This window comes from Taudactylus pleione, unplaced genomic scaffold (assembly GCF_031769625.1).
Source record: "Taudactylus pleione unplaced genomic scaffold, aTauple2 ptg000019l, whole genome shotgun sequence".
Classification (NCBI taxonomy): domain Eukaryota; kingdom Metazoa; phylum Chordata; class Amphibia; order Anura; family Myobatrachidae; genus Taudactylus; species Taudactylus pleione.
Window position 1 is genome coordinate 39,571,077 of NW_028284421.1, and position 16,368 is coordinate 39,587,444.

Genomic DNA, 16,368 nt, shown 5'->3' on the forward strand with positions numbered 1-16,368 from the left:
CCCACTCCAACAGGTGCACCCGACTCCGGCCGGGCACCAAACTAAACTGAGGTGCCTTGGCCCGGGGGCGGGGTATAGGAGGGGGACCTAGTGCATCCTGGGAGGCTGAAAGCTTAACTCTTTGGTGCCCTGCGACTGACGTCACACCTATACCCCAAGGTATCCTGTGGATACCCTATGGACCCTGAAGTAGAAATATACATATATCTTAGAGGTGCTGCGGTGAGTAGAGGCCGATCCCAGGCCGCATCCTGACACAATGGGTGTTCCTGGGCAGTGACTGGGAGGTGATATGAAGTGAACACATAAAAATACGTCTCATGGGAGTGTCGTGGGCATGTCAGTGAAAGTGACTGCGTTCCCATATGAATAGCTGCTTCTACAGAAGCCATGTTTAGACTAGTGCATGTGATGATGCACCAGTAGTGGTGTTACAGCATGCACGCTGAAAGATGGTGTCTCAGGGCTTGCAGTGGTGTCACTAGGGGGTGTTGACCGCACTGGATGTCACCATTCGAGGGGTGACACAAAAATAGCAGAGGTGCATCTGGGCTTTGGAAGAGTCTGCCCAGTCACACCCCCAAAATGTCATACACCAGGATGTGTGCCATCGCGCACATGATGCCATGCCCCCTTTTGTGCATGCGAAGATTCATCAGTGGCGCACTGGGTGACAACCCTGGTGACACCACTGTTACACATTCAGGCGCACACTAGCAGACAAGGGGAAGGCTGATGCTAGCATTTGCATATTATCACTCCCGGAACACCAGCAGTGGGTGCTTCCCTTGATCGCAACTGTGATTGACAAGTAATGTGTCGTTGTTAGATTGGTGTGTCAGCTCGAACCACACCCCAAATCCCCCCCCACACACACACACACTTTTTTCTTTCCCCTCTGACTTTCCTTCCTTCCTTTTCATCTCTCTGAGTTCTGTTTCATTTTGTTGTTACCTATCATTAATGCAATTGCTCCTCGATTATAATATGCTATATGACATATCTCTCAGTTTCTGTAACACACTGTTTATTGTGATTGTGTTTTATAATATTTCACTCTCTAAAGTTTTGCTGTGAGGTTCTACAATAAAATAAAATAAAAAATAAATAAAAACACAAATGGAGGTGATATTACATTGTATAATCACACCAATATACTTGACTAAAATACTAGTACTAATGTATAAAGAGAAACCCAATCAGAAGCCATGCCAATTGTATGAACAAATTTAATTTATTTTGCTCCTCTTTTATATGTTTTCTTGGATGATCAAGAAAAGTAAAATATATAAGTGTTAGGAGTGCGCACATGTCAGGGGATTGTGGTCTGGGTAAATGACACAATTAGAATGACCAGGCCCATTAGTCCATTATAATATAATTTGCTAAGAATATAAAATGGAGCTGGCCGTCATTCTTGCCTACTTTTTGGACCTCCCTTCCAGCATATGTGGGCAACAGTAGAGACTAACAATTCCAGTTAAATCCACTAGAGAGTAGTACTAGCATATGATAGGCAAGTTTCCACTAAAATGAAACTGAAGATAAAAAAAAACATCTGATAGGATGCTGAAGTTTTTATTTTCAGTCAGTAATTCCTGTAGTTTGGTCTTGGCAAGTTACATAAAAACAAGCAAACATCTAACAGCTAAAATAAAGAAAAACAGACCATTATAACAGAATTATAACAAATATCTGATCTGACATAGATTTTTCCAGTTTTACTTGCACTTGCATATGCTTTATATATTTTATTGCAATTCACCTTACTTAGATATTAGCAATTATATGTAATACCTTAATACACATAATATATTGTCAGCATATAATAAACTAATTATATCAGAGTGTTGGCAAATTTACAGAATTTGAAGTGGATCAAAAGCATGTGAAATATGTCTGAACCCAAAATATCACCAGCACAATACTCCTGGGCAATACTTGTCTATCAGGTCCTTGTAATATTTCTGCAGGTTCTCCACATCTGGCATCTCTTCTGTCTTTGTGTAGAGGTCAAATTTACTGTAGAAAAATACACAATTAAAAGTGTGTGTATGTATATGTGACTCTAGGATGTCAATGCATGTGACAGTTAGTCAAATGATCGTACTTATCTCATTAGATCAAGTGGGAGAGATCTGAAATGATTTATAAATAAATTAAATATAATATATAATTAAAAACGAACAAATGTTCTGCAATATCTTTACCCTGACTTCCTGAAATAGCCCTTTTGCACCATTTCCCTCCTTCATTCCAATCCAATAATAAATACGAAATTTGCCATATTCTCATATCTACTACAGGAGCAGCATTATCTCAATACTGGAAGTGATCTGATCCTCCTCTCGTGCAAGTATAGGTTTGCCATACTATCCCTTTAAACAGGGACACATTAATAACACAGGTTCTGTGGCTGATTAAAACCAGGTGAAATGCAGGCTTGAAGTCAGTCAACCACAAAACCTGTGTACTTCATGAGTGTCCCGGTTTAATGGCATAGTTCGATAAGCCTAGGCAAGTAGTTCAGACTTCGCTGTGGCCTTGACCCTGCAATTGTGGCTCTGTCCGGCATGCCCAGGGCTGGCATACTGCGCAGAGCTGTGTAGTTCCCTTTTGTGCCTCCAAAATATCTCTGACCCATCGAGGCAAGGTCTGCACAAGACCTCTGAAGGTGTCCTGTGGTGTCTGGCACCAATACATTTAAGTCCTGTAAGTTGCAAGGTGGGGCGTCCATGGCTCGGACTTGGTTTCCCAGCACATCCCAAAGATGCTCGATTGGACTGAGATCTGTGGAATTTGGAGGCCAAATCAACATCTTTAACTCTTTGTGATGTTCCTCAAACCATTCCTGAACAATTTTTGTAGCGTGGCAGGGTGTGTTATCCTGCTGATAAAAGCCACTGCCATCAGGGAATACTGTTGCTATGAAGGGATGTACTTGGTCTTGCATCAATGTTTAGGTAGGTGGTACATGTCAAAGTAACACCCGTCTGTTCCCCAGATAAAAGACACGCGCACCTCGTCATCCACATGATGTAAAAGAAAAAGTGATTCATCAGACCAGGTCACCTTCTTCAATTGCTCCATGGTCCAGTTCTGATGCTCACGTGTCATTGTAGGTGCTTTCGGCAGGGAACCAGGTTACCAAGGGCACTCTGACTGGTCTGCAACTACGCAGCAAGCTGTGATGCACTGTGTGTTCTGACACCTTTCTATCATAGCCAGCATTAACTTTTTCAGAATTTGTGCTACAGTAGCTCTTCTGTAGGATAAGACCAGACAGGCTACCCTTCGCTTTCCACGCGCATCAATGGTCCTTGGGCATCCATGACCCTGTCACCGGTTCACCAGTTGTCCTTCCTTGGACCACTTTTGGCATGTACTATCCACTATATACTAGGAGTGTCATTGTAACAAGATAATCAATTAAAATAAGTTTTAAAGTTGGTGAGTGCCCTCTCGATTAATTGACTGTACATGGATTTCCTCCACAGATGTTGCTGCAGATTAACCCTGGAGGATTAAAAGCACCCCAGTTTAGTTAAGGAGTGAAATGTCTTCTATCATTTGTCCATGTATCAATATTCAATGGCTGTGAAGCTGAAACCTAATTTTGGGTGAACCTAAAACATTCGCTTTGAACACTGATGCAAGAGGAAAGTATGTTATCAGGGTTACCAAAACAAAGGAATGATAACCATCCCAAAATGCTAGTGTGTTTTTTTTAATCAAAATTAGCTCTGCCCTCTCATTTCCAATCTTTCTCTGAAAGATTATTACCAGAAGACTAAACAAGAATAATGACAAACAGAGCTGGACTACAGGGGTTCTCTCCATAATCAAAGTACGTGATTCCGTCTGATAATGTGGCACAGTCTTCTCTTTATCATTCAATTACTTGTTATTCTCTTTGACCAAGACTGTTTTTTCTTTGTTTTCTGTTAATTTTTGCAATTTATCATTAAGCACAGCTGTTTAGTGTGTGTGCCAGGGGGATAAAATCTCTTTATCAAAGGAACTGATGCAGGTTAATATAGCGCTTATATAACTAGTCTGCCAAATCCTGCCAAAAGGTGATTTATTTGTTGGCTTCTTAGAACTTTTGAGGTACAAAGACTAATGCTGGCCACCCACAGTGGGTTGGACAGGTGATTTGTTATTAATTGTCCAGACATATGGAGGGACAATTTGCACAGACCTGGTTGGGAGATGTGTTTACTTTTCATCCTGCTTATCAAGATCTGTTCATATTTTGACTGTGAATGATAATGCCACATATGCCACAATGTCAGGTCAGCCTTCTAAAACAATAGTGCACGTGGCCAGTAAAAGATCTAGCAGGAGTCATTTGATGGAACAAAGGAAGGTTGGCCTCTTTCCTAGGAAAATGAGTGTTCAAGGGATTCATTATGGACTGTTGAAATATTTTACTATTTCGGGCCAGATGTCTTGGGACCTGGAGAGTAATACATGTCTAACTAATCCGGCAATTATTATTGGGTCATGAAGTTTACAAGCTTTATGAACGCAGAGCTAAAAATTCTGCATTGGTTGAAGGAAAACACTTGTGTTATTTTAAGGGTTTCATTAAACGAGGAGACCAAAATGATTGAAAAATCATGATTTGTGTGCTGCACGTCCGATTCCCTTCACATAAATAAAACATTGAAATGCTGAAGAGACGCAAGAAAAGACTAAAAGTGGGTACACACCTGATAGATATATCTGCAGATCGCCAGTGTGTGTAGTATGTGTACCCACTTTTAGTCTTTTCTTGCACAAGAAGGGGCAGGAAAAAAGAAGCATGCCAAGTCTTTAATACTCACTTGAACTCTCGAACCCAGGGCAACATCTTAAGGTCTTTCTCATTACAAAGGTGTTTGTAATCCCCTCCTGTGTGCCAGGGGTAAAATGAGTGGAATCTGATCATGTACATACCCTGAAATACAAGCATCAGAAAACAGTAATTTCAGAGCTGTAAATATTTTAATCAACAACACAATGGGGATTATGTACTAACATACTACATATACATACTGTATGTGCACTAAGTCTTATAACACTGGGGCTTTGGGTTCAATGCCAGCTCAAGCACTATCTGTGTGGCATTTTGTATGGTTTGCATTAGTTTCATCCCACAGTCAAAATATATGCAAATAGGTTATTGTCTTCAGATGTAATTGGCCCTAGTATTCCTGTGATATTTTCTGTCCAGAGATACATACTGATGACTTTACTGATGTTCTTAAAGCAGGTATCTGTGTTTGATTAAGTTGTGTAAAATTAAAAATCTACAAATTGCACATATTTTAAAAGCCTTTATTCTTACTATTATGCCACTCACCGGGCAACCACAAAGTCACCACTGTTTTTATTTTTTTTCAAATAAAAGTCCGAGGTGCATTCTCCTATTACCCTTTGCTCTGCAGTAACAGCACTTGGATTTGGGACTTTGGACCCTTCTTTAAAGGGAAAGGGCGCCTTTCCACCTCATCCCCAGTAGTCATATGTTAGGGGGATACCAGTCTTCAGGGTACCTTCGCTAAAGCTGGGGGAGGCTCCTTTGATTTCAAATAAATGGGGTCCCTTGAGGGTCAGAGATCTTCAGACTCACCTCCACTGCAAGACTTAGGAATTCTCTATGCCCGAGGTCAGCCAAATGCTTCCATTGTGGAACTACAGTAGACCTTCAGTTCCCCCCCCTCAAAAACAAAAATGGTTAGAGACTCTAACCATATGGGGAGATGGCTAGTCCTTTAGGGTTGCACACAAACCACTCAAAAATCACACACACAATTGTGTCATTCAGAACCCTACTTTCAGCCGGCCACATAAAAAAATTGCCTTTGCATGGGCCAAAAGGCTAAGGCAAAGGAAATGTATAAAGGTGCATAGTGCAAAGAACCCTACTCTATCCACTGGTGTCTCATACCACAATGTCTCATATCTCATACACAGGCACCCCCTTCTCAGATAGCACAGGGAGAAGATAGCACATCAGGCTTTAAGTAGCTGGCCCTTTGGTCATAGGACCAGGTAATGGCTTATTGAATACTGATTGCACCTTTAAGCCACTAAGCGTACATGAGCCAAAGTTACCATTGTTAGTATATACTGTAAAAGGGAGAAAGATTAGATCAACATTTAAGAGCACTTAACTTTTTGGATATTGTGTTAGATCCCACTATTAGCTTCCTGTGACAGTTTACTTTGTCTCACAAGCTCCAAATATTACAGTGCTCATTCACGCAGGAAAACTAATACATTTTGTATGTAAAGCACTTTATACAAGTGCCAGCTCTGATTTATTTTTGGCCGAAGTTCCATTTCCAAAATGTGTCTGTTAATAGATCTGTGTATCTACGTTTTGCAGGCCAATGCACAATCAAAGTTGAGTACATAGATAAGGGCATGAAGACACGGTCTCTCCACACCCCTTGCATTCAGTTTGACCTACGTATTCCCTTTAGTATGTGCATCTTGCATGTCCAAAATGCTTGGGGGTAGATATACTAAGGATCAGTTTGTTAAAGTTGCAATTCATCAGCAACTTCTACTGATTCTAAAACAGGCTTGTTTAGAATTTATTTCCGTTGCCGTTTTATAATTATCGATCAAAGCCGTCGATGATCAGTGGCTTTAACAAACCACATGTTAATAGAGATACCCCTTGGTGTTAATGTCCATATTAATTATGCTGACAGCCACATCTTTGCTATGAAGTATGGTCCTGATTCAGAGTTGGTAATAGAGTAAGAAATAGCAAGTAACTGTGCACCAAACCATGTTGCAATGCAAGGGGTGCAAATGCATACATTGTTTTTGCATACAGGGTAAATACTGGCTGCTTTTGCATGTAGCCCACAAATGCTGGACAACTTTATTTTTACCCTGCAATTTAGATGTCAGTTGGACACACCCCTCCCAAATCTAATTCTCTCTACACATTATACATCTGCCCCACCTGCAGTGCAGCATGGTTTTACCAAGGTGTACAGTTACTTGCTCTATCTTACTCTATTCCCAAATCTGAATCAGGCCCTACATATGCGCTGTATGTATGTTATCAAAAGATGCATACAACTCCAATACACACATACAGCCACAGTTATGCAGCCATCTTTATATTTGCGCATTCGGCTGCTTTTTGCAGCCATAGTAACTGACATGTTCTATACAAAGGTCATTAAATGAAAAAAAAAAAAAAACCTCTGTTTTTATTATATATAACAAGGGTAGAAAACACCTTTGTAATAAGAAAACAAGCATTTTCATTTACTCCATAGATTTCACCACAAAACTTACTGCCTGAGTTACAGTAACTGCCTCAGGGCCTGACTCAGCAAGGAATGCATTTGCTAATACGCACTCAATCGGTCGATTGTTGCGTTCTGCGCATGCATCGAAGTGCGCATGTGCAAACTATCAATTGCAATCCAGTTGTCCAGTTTATCAATTTCCCAAAAATAGGAAACATAGCCTACATTTTGCAAATAATGTCATTTTGTTTAGTTGGGTTATTTTTTTATGCACATTCCATAATACAGTAGAGCAGTGGTTCTCAAACTCTGGGCCTGATTCAGACCCGGTCGCAAGCGCTGAGCGCTCGCAACCGGGTCGATGGTGGCCCACAGTGCATGAGCACGACGGAGCCAGCTCCGTCGTGCGCATGCGCGAGACCCGGCTAGCGACGGGCAATCCGTCACTCCGGGTCTCGCACCACAGGGGGCGAGCTGTCGATGTTGAGTGACAGCTCGCCCCCTTTGGTGGGCGGGCCGGGGGGGTGGCTGCCCAATCGGAGGCGTTCCTGAGGGAACGCTTGCCTTTTGGGGGCGGCCCCACTGACATCACTCGTGATGTCAGTGGAGAGATTCCGGCTCTGTTACAAGGGTCTCGTCGCAAGCCCGATGATCGCGATGGTCTGGACCATCGCGACCATCATTATGGCCACTTGGTCACCCACAGCTATGCGAGCGGCCAAGAGGCCGTTCTAAAAAAAAAAAAAAAAAGCCCAGCCCTGATTCAGAGCGAGCGCTCTGTCAGAGCGAGCGGGTCTGAATCAGGCCCTCTGTCCTCAGGACCCCACACAATTCACATTTTGCAGGTCACCCAGTAGGTGCACAGGTGTATTCATTACTCACTGACATATTTTAAAAGATCCACAGGTGGAGCTAATTATTTCACTTGCGATTCTGTGAGGAGACCTGGAAAACATGCACTGTTTGGGGTCCTGAGTACTGAGTTTGAGAACCTGTGCAGTAGAGCAACACACAAGACAGAAATAAGGGTGTGACACTCTTACCTCCTCTGGGATGCTGCACTGATTAAACTTCAGCACTTTATACAGGTATTCTAAAGCCAAGAAAAATATTTTAAAAAAGCACAGAAAGACATGCTAAGGCAGAGGTTCCCAAATGCGGTTCTCAAGGCTCCCCAACAGTTCAGGTTTTAGAGATATCCATGGTTGAGCACAGTTGGTTAAATCAAATTGACTGAGGGACTAATAAAGCCACCTGTGCACAACCATGGATATCTCTAAAACCTGAACTGTTGGGGAGCCTTGGTGACCGCGTTTGGGAACCTCTGTGCTAAGCAATTACAGAGAGCATTATAATATAACTTGTTTTCTGAATGGAGTTTTTATACAGCGCTCTCAGTTAAATAATATGAGATACGGTAAGAACTTACCCTTGTTATCTCTATTTCTACGAAGTCCATAGGGTTCCACAGGATACCTTGAGGGTATAGGTGTGATGTCAGTCGCTGGGCACCATAGAGTTAAGCTTTTCAGCCTCCCAGGATGCACTAGGGTCCCCCTCCTATACCCCGCCCCCAAGCCAAGGCACCTCAGTTGGTTATCAAGCCATAGGCCGGAGGAGGAAAAGGAAGAGAGAGAAAAAAGATCTGGACACATACAAGAATCACATTCTCACCAGAGGGAGACGGAAAACCGGTGACCAGAGCAAAGCCCATCTGCAGCACAGGTGCGACAGGGCGGGAGTCCTGTGGAACCCTATGGACTTCGTAGAAATAGAGATAACAAGGGTAAGTTCTTACCATATCTCATATTTTCTACTTCAGGGTCCATAGGGTATCCACAGGATACCTTGGGGATGTCCCAAAGCAGTATCCTTTAAGGGTGAGGACGCTCCTGTGCAGAAAGGAGAATCCGCTGCCCGAAGGAAGCATCCTGAGAGGCGAAGGTGTCAAACCTGTAATACCTCACGTAGGTATGGACAGAGGACCACGTAGCAGCCTTGCAGATCTGAACTGCCGAGTCACCACGTCGAGCTGCCCACGAAGGACCCACAGACCTAGTGGAATGAGCCTTCAGAGAAGGTGGGACCGGTAGGCCTTCATGAAGATAAGCTTCAGAAATAGCCATACGGATCCAGGCTGCCAAAGTTTGCTTTGAAGCAGGCCAACCCTTTTTACAGAAGCCATAGAGGACAAACAAAGCGTCCGACTTCCTAAACGAAGAAGTGCGGTCAACATAAGTCCTTAAGGCCCGCACAACATCCAAAGAGGCCTCACCCACGGAAAGACCCGGTGAGTTAAAGGCCGGAACAACTATTTCCTCGTTAACATGAAACTGGGAAAGAATTTTGGGAAGAAACTCGGGCCGAGTGCGGAGCACTGCCCTGTTCCCATGAAAAACCAAGAAAGGGGGTCTACAAGAAAGAGCCCTTACCTCAGAAACACGTCTGGCCGAAGCAATGGCAAGAAGGAAAACAGTCTTAGCTGTTAGCCATTTAAGATCCACTGAGCCCAGTGGTTCAAACGGCGGTCCTTGGAGAGCCCTCAGGACCACAGCCAAATCCCAAGGCGCCACAGGTGGAACAAAGGGCGGCTGAATGCGGAGAACACCCTGCATAAAGGTGCGCACATCCGGGATTGTAGCAATCCTACGGTGAAACCAGACAGATAGGGCCGAAACCTGTACCTTCAAAGAAGCAAGGCGAAGCCCATGATCTAGTCCCGCTTGCAGGAAGGCGAGAATCCGAGACAGACGAAACTCCCGCGGTGCATAACCTCTCGGTCGACACCACTGGAAGAACGTATGCCACACGCGATGGTATATCCTCGCGGAAGACGGTTTCCGAGCTCGTAACATGGTACGCACCACAGAGCTGGAAAACCCCCGGGACCTCAGCATGGCTGTCTCAACAGCCACGCCGTCAAAGACAGCCGAGTCAGGTCCGGGTGAAGGCAAGGACCCTGAGACAGAAGGTCCGGTCGTAGCGGCAACCGCAGAGGAATGTCCACGGACAGACCCTGAAGGTCTGAGAACCAGTGCCGTCTGGGCCACGCGGGAGCTATCAACAGGAGCGTCCCTCCTTCCTGTTTGAATTTCCGGATTACCCGTGGAAGAAGGGAGACCGGAGGGAACAGGTATGCGAACCGGAACGTCCACCGGACGGACAGAGCATCCACCAGAGACGCCCCTTCGTCTCTTGTGCGAGACCCGTACACCGGCAACTTGTTGTTGTGCCGGGACGCCATGAGGTCGATTTCTGGAAGACCCCACCTGTCCACCAGTAGTTGAAAAACGTCCGGGTGCAGGGACCATTCCCCCGGATGAACGTCTTGGCGACTTAGAAAGTCCGCCTCCCAATTGAGCACTCCCGGGATGAAGACCGCTGATATGGCCGGAAGATTGCGCTCCGCCCAAACCAGGATCCGAGAGACCTCTACGAGAGCCGCCCGACTGCGAGTTCCTCCTTGCCTGTTTATGTAGGCCACGGTGGTAGCGTTGTCCGACTGGACCTGCACCGGGCGACCCTGGAGAAACCGCTGTGCCTGCTGGAGAGCATTGAAGACCGCACGGAGTTCCAAGATATTTATTGGAAGCTCCGCTTCTGTCGGCGTCCACCTGCCCTGGAACAAGTGTGGACCCGAAACTGCTCCCCAGCCCCGAAGACTGGCGTCCGTTGTCAACAGGACCCAATTTGGAACCCAGAACGGACGTCCCTTGTTGAGGTGGATCGTCTGTAACCACCACGCAAGGGACAGGCGAACCTCCGGGGTGAGCACAATCGTCTGGGACTTCAGAGACTGAGGCAGCCCGTTCCACTTGGACAGGATCAGGTGCTGCAGAGGTCTGGAGTGAAACTGGGCGTATTCCACCATGTCGAACACCGACACCATGGAGCCCAGTAACCTCATCGCCGAGTGTAAGGACACCCGGCGGCTGTGCAGGCAACTGCGCACCCTTGACTGTAAAGCAGAGATCTTGTCCTCCGTCACGAAGATCCTTTGCTGTCCCGAGTCCAATAAGGCTCCAAGATGCAGAATCCTCCGAGACGGGATTAGAGTGGACTTCTGCCAGTTGATTAGCCAGCCGTGCCGTTGCAGCAGTGCAATGGTCAGGTCCAAGTGGCGTAACAGGAGCTCTGGAGATCCTGCCACCAATAACAGGTCATCCAAATACGGCAACATGCGGTCTCACTGCAGCCGCAGAGAAGCCGCCATGACCGCCATCACCTTGGTGAAAACACGTGGTGCTGTTGCCAGGCCAAAAGGTAACGCCCGAAACTGGAAGTGGTCGCTGCGGATTGCAAACCTGAGGAACTGTTGATGGCGCAAAAGAATAGGGACATGCAGGTAAGCGTCCTGTATGTCCAATGACACCATGTAGTCCCCAGGTTCCAGCGCCAGAATGATGGACCGTAGGGTCTCCATCCGAAACTTCGGGACCCGCAAAGACTTGTTGAGTGCTTTGAGGTTGAGAATCGGACGATATGACCCATTGGGTTTCTGTACCAAAATAGATTTGAATAGAAACCCTGGCCCCTCTGGGAGAATGGAACAGGCACTATAACTCCAGCCTGGAGCATAGTGTGCAATACCTTCCGCAGCTCCGTAGCCTTGTTCCGGTCTGATGGTAGACCCGTGGTGAAGAAGCGAGCCGGGGATCTGTGCCGGAAGGAGAGGGCGTATCCGTGGGAAACCACCTCCAGAACCCAAGTGTCTGTCATAGTGGTCGACCAACACTGGGCAAACTGTAGCAGGCGGCCTCCCACCCTGGGATCCCCCAAAGGGAGGCCCGGACCGTCAGGCCGCAGGCTTGTCATCTGGCTTGGGGGCCGGACGTCTGGTACTCCATGCCTGCTTCCGGGGCTTGACCGATTTCTTAGGGCCAGCCTGTCGAGGAAACGACTGTGGTTTGGGCCTGCCCTGGGCCCTAGATGACCGAAAGGACGATGGTCCAGAACCAGAAGGAGCAGCGGCCGACGGGAGACAAGCAGATTTGGCTGCCGCCAGCGTGGCCACAATCTTATCCAGATCCGGACCGAAGAGAACTTCTCCGGTAAACGGCAACGCTTCCAGACCTTTCATGGAATCTGCGTCCGCCTTCCAGGATCGCAGCCACAAGGTGCGACGAGCAGCTTCCGCTGCTGAAGAAATTCTAGACACCAGAATACTAATGTCTAGAGCCGCCTCGTTGATGTAGGTGGCCGAATCACGGAGATTGCCAATCAACTCCGCCTGTTCGGCCGGACAGTCGGATTCAAAAGAAGCCTCTAATGAATCCGCCCAGCGCTCCATCGCTCTGGCAACCCAGCAAATGGCCATAGCCGGCCGTGCTGCCCCCCCTGCAAGGGAATAAGCGGACTTCAGGCAGATTTCTACCTTGCGGTCCGTAGCATCCTTAAGGGAGGACATGGATGGCATCGGCAATGTGGCACTACGGACAAGACGGGTCACGTGAGAATCCACCTGTGGAGGGGATTCCCACTTAGCAAAATAATTATCCGCGAACGGATAAGCCACCGCCAGGCGTCTCTGCGGCTGGTATCGCTTGCCAGGCTGTTTCCACGCCTCCTCTAAATGGTCCACCAACTGACCCGAAAGAGGAAAGACTGTGGCATCGCCCTTCACATCTTTGAAAAAGGCATACTTAGATTTAGCCGCTGGGGGAACTTCGTCCTCAATCACCAAGGCTGTGCGGACTGCCCGAATAAGTCCAGGAATATATACTTTGGACTTAGCATCAGCGTCCTTAGTATGGAGAGGTTCCTGATCGTAAGGATCCAGAATCTCCCCATCATCAGACGTCCCTTCGTCATCCTCATAAGGAGCGGACAGAGACGCCACCGGCCTTTTATGAGGCCGCATCACAGAATCCCCTTGCAACACATCCGACAAGTGCTGTACAGAACTCGTCAGGGAGTTAACCCACGCTGGCTCCTGAGAACCCGGGAGCGGGGAAATAGGGAGACTGTGGGGTACCACCAATTGTCGTGGGAACCCCTGCATGGGTGACGACACCACAGACTGCTGGGACAAACCCATCGGAGTAAACGCGGGCTGCGGAGCTAACTGGCCCACTAAAGCTGTTAACGCCTGAGCGAAACAAGCCCAGGGCGGCTCCTGTACCGGTGCTGTAACCGTAATAGGCCGCGCCATGGACAAACACTGCCGGCAAAGGCCCTCCGCGCTACCCTCCCCCTCCGCTAACAGTACTTTGCACGTGGTACACTGTAACCGGAGGGGAAAATCACTTTCAGACATGATGGCACCACGTATGTGACCTCTCTCACCAATTAAGTATTAAATAGGCGAGAGACCACCCTGCAGCACCGCACCGCAAGGGCTTTAGCAGAAAGAACAGGGACAGTAATAAAGCTGACAGTTTAGAGAAGAAAAGTTACAGGCAGCGCTAGCACAGTCACATACAATGCAGAGAAATAACAATTCCTGCACTAACAGCGCTGATCACTCAACTACACAGACACAGGGCCTGGTAGGACACAGCGCTGCATACACAGACCTGAGCCACAGCGGAGGAGAGGTATGCGGGGGGACCCAGACCACGATGCTTCCGTCCAGCGCTTCCAGCAGTGTTCACCATGCGTTCTGGAGAAGATGGCCGCCGAGGAGCAGAGAGGAGGCTGGCCTGGGGGAGGAGCGCTGCCACAGGACCAGTCGGCAGCATGCAGAGAGGGCTGTGTGCAGCGGGGGAGGCGCCGGCTGTGAGACAGGGAAGGCGCGCTCCCCTGGCATGCATTTAACCCCTGGGACGCCGCAGCGCTTTCGCTCTGCTGCGGTCCGCTGTCCCAGGGGGTAGTGGAAAGCGTAGGTTGGTCGCCTGGCTCCACGCTGCAGCCAGTCCCCAGGGAGCCCCCTGCCTGGGGACTTAGGACCATGTGACCAGCGGGGACCCACCGCGGGACCCCGCTGCTTACCTTTGTCCCCCTTGGATCCGGCCATGGTCCGGAACATCTGGGGTCACCACTAGCTGTGACCCCAGATGCTCACCAGCATCCCCGGATCGGTACCGGCGTTCTGGTACCGGCGGGGGTGTAGGGAAGACAGCATGGACGTCAGGACTGACTGTCCATGCTGTACATCCAGATGTGCAGCCACAGCTGCACTGAAGAAAGCTTCAGGGGCTCTTCTAGCCCCCACTCCAACAGGTGCACCCGACGCCGGCCGGGCACCAAACTAAACTGAGGTGCCTTGGCTCGGGGGCGGGGTATAGGAGGGGGACCCTAGTGCATCCTGGGAGGCTGAAAAGCTTAACTCTATGGTGCCCAGCGACTGACGTCACACCTATACCCTCAAGGTATCCTGTGGAACCCTATGGACCCTGAAGTAGAAATTCTAAGTAGAAATATTTTAATTAATGGAATTAAACTAAGAAAATATTAGTAGTACAATAGTAATAATAATAATAATAATAATAATTAGGGGTAGTTAATTTGGATATAATGTATATACAGTGCCATATGATATTTTTCAACATTTCATATACTTTAAAATAACAATTAACATAGAAATATCATTGGATATTTTGGTAAAAGCTCAGGTTTGGGGGGTACACTGGGCCAATTTCAGAGATGTACATAACACCAATGTTTACCTACATCTCCGATGTTTTTAGACCTGCACATGTGCAGATCCGGGGCTGCGATGTTGCTCGTAGTGCACAAACGCTGCAGCATGACTGACATGCTGCTGACATTTGAGGGCGGCAATAGGCAGCGTTATAGAAATGGGGATGTGACAACCCTGTTTCCTGGGTGTGCTGAATCCAGTGGCTGCATCATTGGCTGCAGCAGCATGTATTTCCCGGGCATCCTGAGTAACCTGAGGGTTACTCAGATGACCGATGTTCACGCAGATGATCCGATGCTGCGTCCACGGAAGCAGTAACGGGTCAGAGAAGCTATCAATTTACACAAGACGCCACCAGTGGCTTTAGTATATTATGGCTAAGTACAATGATGCAGCGACTGTATGATCTGCATCTGTCTCTGAATGAAGCCCGTTGTACATATTCACTCTGTCCCTTTATTAAACAGTAAAAACAAAAACACACTACAGTTTCATAATTATATCTAGTTTAATTACATTCCACCTCTTGATTACAAAGCTCTGGTTGTGAGTGGATGATCAATATAACCTAACTAGTAACATAAAGCAGACGTTTCACTGCAGTTGCACTAGAGAATAGTGCATCTAGTATTTAATATGCAATGAAGTTGTAATTGTCTAATTACAAATACCTACAGGCTGTGAGAGGCACTGCACCATTCTCCAATGAGAATACCTGGCTCAGTGGAGATATGCTTTTACCAATAAAATTCTCTTGGAAACGTAGGTGCATGGGCGTAACTACCATAGGTGCAAGGGGTGCAACTGTTTAGAGGCTCAGAGCTAAGGTGCCCATACACTACTAGACATGAAAACGACTGCATGATTACGACATTGTAATCGTGCAGTCGTTTGTCAGTCATTCAGACAATATCGTTCAATCACTCACATAAATTGCCTAGTGGATGGGCACCTTTACATGTGTTATTCATACATTTTTCACCATTGGGTGATACAAGGGGGCCCTTACATACTTTTGCTATGGGGCCCCAACTGCCTAAGTGCAGGCTCGAGCTGGGCTGCCGGGGAATCGGGTAATTCCCTGGGAGGCCCTAGTAGATTGTGATCATGCCCCTTTCTGTGAGGGGGCGGGGCTTAGAGGCCACAAAGGGGGGGATCACTGCCATCAGGGCCTGGTTAACAAAATGGGTGAGTGAAGCTCCAGACCCGCCCACGGCCAATGAAGCTCCAACCACCCGTGGCCGGCCGAAGCTCCGCCCACTACCCAGGTAAACTAGAGTCTGACCATTTACCCCTGTGATGTCACACGCAGCCAGCGGGGGAAGGAACCCAGGCTGCTGCTGGCACTCAATGCATAAGCACAGAACATAGGATCCAGGTCCATCCATCACTGAGAGACATATCCTCCATCTGGGCAGGTAAGTGTAACTAGTGGTGTGAAAAATGTTTTAGTGTTTTAGGGATGGATTTGTTTTTTTTCTGGGGGATGCTCTGTTTTAATATTGTTTATGGTTGTGTATTAAC

General features: G+C 47.3%; 1 protein-coding gene across 1 annotated transcript in view; it reads right to left on the reverse strand.

Annotated features, from left to right (window-relative positions):
* Nucleotides 1–1,248: 1,248 nt before the first annotated feature.
* Nucleotides 1,249–16,368, reverse strand: part of MIOX (myo-inositol oxygenase) — a 72,150-nt gene continuing 57,030 nt past the window's right edge. Inside the window, exons 8-10 of the mRNA XM_088444440.1 lie at nucleotides 8,306–8,355; nucleotides 4,830–4,942; nucleotides 1,249–2,022 (exon numbers count right to left, since the gene is read on the reverse strand). Of these exons, the coding sequence (XP_088300566.1) occupies nucleotides 1,914–2,022; nucleotides 4,830–4,942; nucleotides 8,306–8,355 (272 nt within the window). The 3' untranslated portion in view covers nucleotides 1,249–1,913. The remainder of the gene's footprint in view (nucleotides 2,023–4,829; nucleotides 4,943–8,305; nucleotides 8,356–16,368) is intronic.